The following is a 6,408-nucleotide window of genomic DNA, read 5'->3' on the forward strand; positions in this document are numbered from 1 at the left end:
ACCCCTTCTCTATTCCCACTGACCCCCCTCTCTCTCTCTCCATTCCCACTGACCTCTCTCTCTCTCCATTCACACTAACCCCTCTCTCTCTCTCTCCATTCCCACTGACACCTCTCCCTCTCTCTCTCTCCATTTCTACTGACCCCTCTCTCTCTCTCTCCATTCCCACTGACCCCACTCTCTCTCTCCATTCCCAGTGAACCCCCTCTCTCTCTCTCCATTCCGATGACACCCCTCTTTCTCTCTCCATTCCCACTGATCCTTCTCTCTCTCTCTCCCCATTCCCACTGACCACCGTCCCCTCTCCATTCCCACTGACCTCTCTCTCTCTCCATTCCCACTGACCCTTCTCTCTCCCTCCATTCCCACCCTCCTATCTCTCTCTCTCTGTTCCCACCAACCTCTCTCTCTCTCCAGCCTATCTGTCCTCTCTCTCTCTCTATTCTCACTGACCTCTCTTTCTCTCTTTCTACTCTCACTGACCTCTCTCTCTCTCTCTATTCTCACTGACCTCTCTCTCTCTTTCTATTCTCACTGACCTCTCTCTCTCCATTCTCGCTGACCTCTCACTCCATTCTCACAGACCTCTCCTTCCATTCTCACTGACCTCTCCCTCTCCATTCTCACCGACCTCTCTCTTTGTCTCTCTCTCCATTCCCACGGGCCTCTTTCTAGTATTCCCAACAGTCACTGTCCTGCAAAAACACAACAAATAGGAGCAGAAATGGGCCATTCAGCCCATCTAGCCTGCTCTGCTATTTAATGTGGCCCTCAATTCCTTCACTTAGAACACTTATGTCTAGTTGGATGTGGTGATGGTCTGCTGCCTTAATGTCTGCTTATTTTGTGAACTTAGCCAGATTGTTGGGATTGAGTGAAAGAGAGAGGTTTTATGTAGCGTGTTAAAGGAGCAAGCATCTTCAAGAGGGGCAGAGGGGTAAAGAGAGGATTCCACAGCTCGGGGCTCAGGCAGAGAGTTGGGCTCCTTTATGTGACTGGTTCATGTCCCAGGGCTCACTGCCTAAGCATACTGGGTAGGCCGTACGGGATTGAGATGAGGAGAATTTCCCAGAGAGTGATGAGCCTGTGGAACTCACTGCCACAGATAGCGGTTGAGACCAAAACATTGAATGTTTCCAAGAACGAGCTGAATAAATAGTTCTTAGGACTAAAGAGACCAAAGGGTCAGGGGGAGAAAGTGGGAACAGGCAATGATCAGCCGTGATCATACCAAATGGTAGAGCTGTCTCTGAGGCCTAGTCCTGTTCTTATTTTCAATGTTTCTATGGGACTGGACCCTTCTGGCTTGGAGTGAACCAGACGGAGGCAGAGTCTGTGTGGATGATCCCAGTGTTTTGACACCCATGACGACAAAATGAAGAGGGCAACCCAGGATAATGACTGGAACAAGACCATGACCTGAACTAATATAACAACCAGTTACCCAGAAGAGCCTCAGAAGGATTCTGGGTAATCCAAGATGGAGGATGTGAAAATACTGTAGCTGTAAGACCTATTCCTTTTTTGAGGTATTTTCGGTGTTGGAGCTGATTCCATCGAATTCTGGGAGCAGTAATTACCGATGTTGTAGACTTGCTCACCGAGTTAGTGGGTTTGTTTGCAAACGTTTCGTCACCCTGCTAGGTAACAGCATCAGTGCGCCTCTGATGAAGAGTTGGTGTTCTGTCCCACTTGTTATTTATATGCCCAGCAAACCGAGGATGTCAACAACCTCATCCACAACGCAAGCTACAAATCTTCTCAAAAACTTTAAGCAGTGGTTACTGTTTTATAAGCTGTTGCATTGTTTTGGAACTTGGAGGAACAAAAAGATCAAAATAACAGCACTTTAAAAAGGAGGACGACAGACAACATTTAAAAGGCATCTGGATGGGTGCATGAATAGGAAGGGTTTTGAGGGATATGGGCTAAACGCTGGCAAATGGGACTAGATTAATTTAGGATATCTGGTCAGCATGGACTGGTTGGACCGAAGGATCTGTTTCTGTGCTGTACAGCTCTATGACTGAGCCTCACCAGCCACTTTCAGACTCATCGATGACCATCCCCCTTTGCCTGAGAGGATAAACCAATGGAATAATATTCCCCTTTTCCAGTGTCTGAGATTCTCTTGTAAATGCTTGCATTGAAAGATTCCATACGCCTGAAATAACACCCTCTGCATGTTTCTGGTATGACATTCCTCCACTTAAACGAACTAAAGGAAGCAATCGCTCCATATTTACCATTAGAAATCCCTTTGAAAGTTTGAACACTTTTGTTTGCTTCTGCTAGACCTCTTGCTCCCTGTGAATACAGCCCGGGTTTTAGAGGTAAATACAAGTAAACCTGTTCACTCTACAATGAAAGTTTTTCTCTCCTGCCTGCACTGCATTGGCTTACTAATACTGGATATCTCTGTCTCTTTATTCCATTGACAATCTTCACATTTCAGATATCACCAGATAACATAAATGTGGGAGAAGCAGCAAACTAAGTGCTGAAAGTCCTATTAGTGCAGTTCAATTCATTTCCCATGTACAAGAACATCACCCGCCCAGATCGCTGACTGTATAATGGGGTTAACTTCGGTTTGCTGCAAAATTAAAATCAGCAAAAGGATATGAATGTACTAAAATTTTAATAGCTATCCTTCTAACGTGATGAAAAGGCGTCAGCAGGTACAATGCAGGCGTGGCACTGAAACGGAAAATGGTCTTCCCTTTGTTGATGACTATAAATGTCTGAAAGAGATAGAGATCAGAGTGAAGAAGTGGCAGAGTCATGAGCACGGTACACACAGAGTTAAAACTGACAGTAGCTTTACCAATTTCCCCAGTAGCTCTGTGATGTGACATTCTGTGACAATGTGTTACTGCGATAGTGTGCGACATTGATATCCCGTGACATTGCTTCACACTCTGACATTGTGCAATTCTTACATTCATCAATTCGCAGAATGCTTAGAGTGTACAGAGAGATCATTCAGCCCAATAATGTCATACCAGACTTTCTACAAGAGCGGTTACAGTAGTCCCCGCACACCCCTATAATCGGCCCAACAGAAACCACAAGAAGACCGTAACATATAGGAGCAGAATTAAACCACTCAGCCCATCAAGACTGCTACACCATTCAATCATGGCTGATATGTTTCTCAACCCTATTCTCCTGCCTTCTCCCCATAACCCTTGATCCTCTTACTAATTGAGAACCTGTCTATCCCTGTCTTAAATACACTCAATGACTTGGCCTCCACAGCCCTCTGCAGATTAACCACCCTTTGCCTGAAGAAATTCCTCCTCATCACAGTTCTAAAGGATCATCTCCTCACTCTGAGGCTGTGCCCTTAGCTCCTAGACTCTCCTACTAGGAAAAACATCTTCTCCACATCCACTCTCTCCAGGCCCCTCAGTATTCTGTAAGTTTCAATCAGCTGCTCTGTCATCCTGCTAAACTCAAGTGACAACCCCTTCGTCCCAGGATCATTTTTCTAAACTTCCTCTGGACCCCCTCCAACATCAGCACATCCTTCCTTAGATATGGGGCCCAAAACTGCTCACAATACTCCAAATGCAGTCTGACCAGAGCCTTATACAGCCTCAGCAGGACATCTCTGTTCTTTTATTCTCACCCTCTTGAAATGAATGCTAATTTTGCACTTGCCTTCCAAACCACCAACCGAACACGCATGTTAAACTGAAGAGAATCCTGAACTAGGACTCCTAGGATTGTTTGTGCTTCAGCTTTTCCAAGCCTTTCCACATTTAAAAGATAGTCTACACCTCTATTCTTCCTACCAAAGTGCATAACCTCACATTTTCCCAAGTTGTATTCCATCTGCCACTTTCTTGCCCACCCTCCTAGCCTGTCCAAGTCCTTCTGCAGCCTCCCCACTTCCACAACACCATCTGTCCTCCCACCTATTTTGTGTCATCTGCAAACTTAGCGAAAATGACCTCAGTTCCTTCATCCAGATCGTGTAAGTTGTTGTCATCCCAACAGGGACCCCTGTGGAACTCCACTTGTCATTGGCTGCCATCCTGACAAAGACCTCTTTATCCCCACTCTCTGCCCTCTGCCAGCCAGCCAATCCTCTATCCATGCCAGTACCTTGCCCCTAAAACCATGGGCTCTTACATTATTCAGCAGCTTCATGTGCGGCACCTAGTCAAAGGGCTTCCAGGAATCCAAATAGATCATGTCCACTGGCTCTCCTTTGTCTAACTTGCTCATTACCGCCTCAAAGAATTCTAACAGCTTTGTCAGGCATGGTCTCCCCTTGACGAAGCTGTGCTGACTCAGCCTATTTTACCATGCATTTCCAAGTACTCTGCAATCTCATCCTTGATACTGGACTCTAAAATCCTACCAATGAATGAGGTCAGGCTAACCGGCTTATAGTTTCCTGTCTTCTGCCTCCCTCCCTTCTTAAACAGAGGTGTTACATTAGCCATTTTCCAGTTCTCTGACTCCAGAGATTCCTGATGATTCCACAATCTCCTCAGCTATCTCCTTTGGTGCCATACCTGATTGTGCCCTGGTCACAAATCAGACCCCAGCCAATGAGATCAAGTTGATCAAAGCTGTTCATGGTGTGATGGGTCAGGAATGGAAACCAAAACAGATCACGCTGTGCTCATTTCAGCTTTAGCACAGACCAAACTAACACTCCCTTCACTGGATCTGTTTCCAAAACCAACTGATGACTTTGCTCAAATTGGGTTGCAATTGGTGGGTATGTTTTGCGCTGACGGTGAGGTTACAGGGACCATTTCACATTGTTCCTTATGAGCATCAGTGAAAGGAGGCCTGCACTCTAAGCCGAGTGCAGTACAGTACAGTGATTATTTTAATGTGTTGGTAATGCAAAGCCCTGGGCTATCAATGCATGGAACCTGAATTCAAATCACACCATGAATGTTTTGAGAATTTAAATCCCATTTCTAAAAAATCTGGAAATAATAAGGTCATGTCGCATCGTCATGTAAACCCAACAAAATCATCCTTTATCCAGCCTGCTTTCCTGCCCAATCTGGTCTACATGTGACTCCAGGCCCATGCCAATGTGGTTGGCACATTCTTAAATGCCCTCTAAAGTCACCTGATAAGCCAGATTTCTGCATTGAATCTGGACCATGGTGAGCCCCTCCTGCACCTCACTGAATCCAGGTCCCATTCATATGATTCAGTCTCCATCCTGAGACTGTTTGCAATGAACCTTAATTTCCAGCAGACAGAAGGAGCTAGTTTGTAACTGATAGTGTGTCACTTAATGTTGATGGTTGGCATATGAGGAACAGCATCGTCATTCCAGAACATTCTTGAACAACATGGTCTCTTTCCTTCAGAAGGGTCTGGCATACCATTGGATAGAACTGTGCAAGTTCTCACTATGATCTGTTCTTTATTGCCCTGTGTGTGAATGGGCAAGGGGCATTATTGAAGCCCACAGGTTCTCTCTCCAATAAAGATGATTTTTTTAAATTCATTCACCTGATGAGGGCATCACTGGCTAGGCCAGTGCTGTGGGTCTGGAGTGATATGTAGGCCAGACCAGATAAGAATGGCAGATTTCCTTGCCTAAAGGGCATTAGGGAACCAAAGGGGCTGACAATGGCTGTGTATTAGACTCCTAATTCCAGACTTTTGATTGAATTCAATTTCCACCATCTGCCTGGGTGGGATTTGAACTCAGGTCCCCAGAACATCACTTGGGTCTCTGGACTAATAGGTCTCGTGATAATGCCACTAGGCCATCGCCTCCCTCCCTGAGACTTACTCAGCTCTAAATCACATTGGCTGACATAACGGTGCTGGTACACCTTCTGGTATTATTTCTTTGCTGTTGCTGCCTACCTTCTTGTTGTTGTAGAAGCAGTCGAGATCCTCCAAAGGCTGACCAATGAGCTCTGCTGGGACATCGCCGTAGATGAGTGGCAGCTGCTTGCCTGCTTCCAGGTCGACGTGAGGACTGGGCTTTTCCTCCTCACTCTCCTCTTTGTGATCTTTCCTCGCGCTGTTTGCCTGTTCCTCAGCGATCCGCCTCTCAATAGCAGCCAGGGATTCGCGAGTGAACCGACGCAAGCAGTGCGGACCTGACGGTACGAGCAGGAGCGCCATCTTTTCATCCTGCAGCTTCTTGACTAGTGTTTACTCCGCAGTAATGGAAATGATTGGCTGCACAAAGCTAAGGTAAGCAGGAAAAGAGTAAGTATCAGCAAACAAGGAAAGGCAATCGTGCAGTGTGCAACAATCCAAATGGAGGTGGAGATCATGCATTGCATGAAGACCATATTGTGCTGAGGTTAGAATCTTTACCTCCCACCCTCACTCCATCCCATATCGGAGATGCTTGGACATGGAAATGTGGGTTTTCAACAAACTTTTCACCAATCAGGACAGGAC

The 6,408-nt window shown here is 46.0% G+C and overlaps 1 protein-coding gene across 1 annotated transcript in view; it reads right to left on the bottom strand.

Annotated features, from left to right (window-relative positions):
• LOC109921859 (sodium channel protein type 4 subunit alpha-like) overlaps nucleotides 1–6,123 on the bottom strand; it is a 1,322,739-nt gene extending 1,316,616 nt beyond the window's left edge. The window contains 2 exon segments of the mRNA XM_048618339.1: nucleotides 2,626–2,744; nucleotides 5,860–6,123. Coding sequence (XP_048474296.1) covers nucleotides 2,626–2,744; nucleotides 5,860–6,123 — 383 coding nt within the window.
• Nucleotides 6,124–6,408: the final 285 nt, after the last annotated feature.

This window comes from Rhincodon typus, chromosome 2 (assembly GCF_021869965.1).
Source record: "Rhincodon typus isolate 14 chromosome 2, sRhiTyp1.1, whole genome shotgun sequence".
NCBI classification, from domain to species: Eukaryota; Metazoa; Chordata; class Chondrichthyes; order Orectolobiformes; family Rhincodontidae; genus Rhincodon; species Rhincodon typus.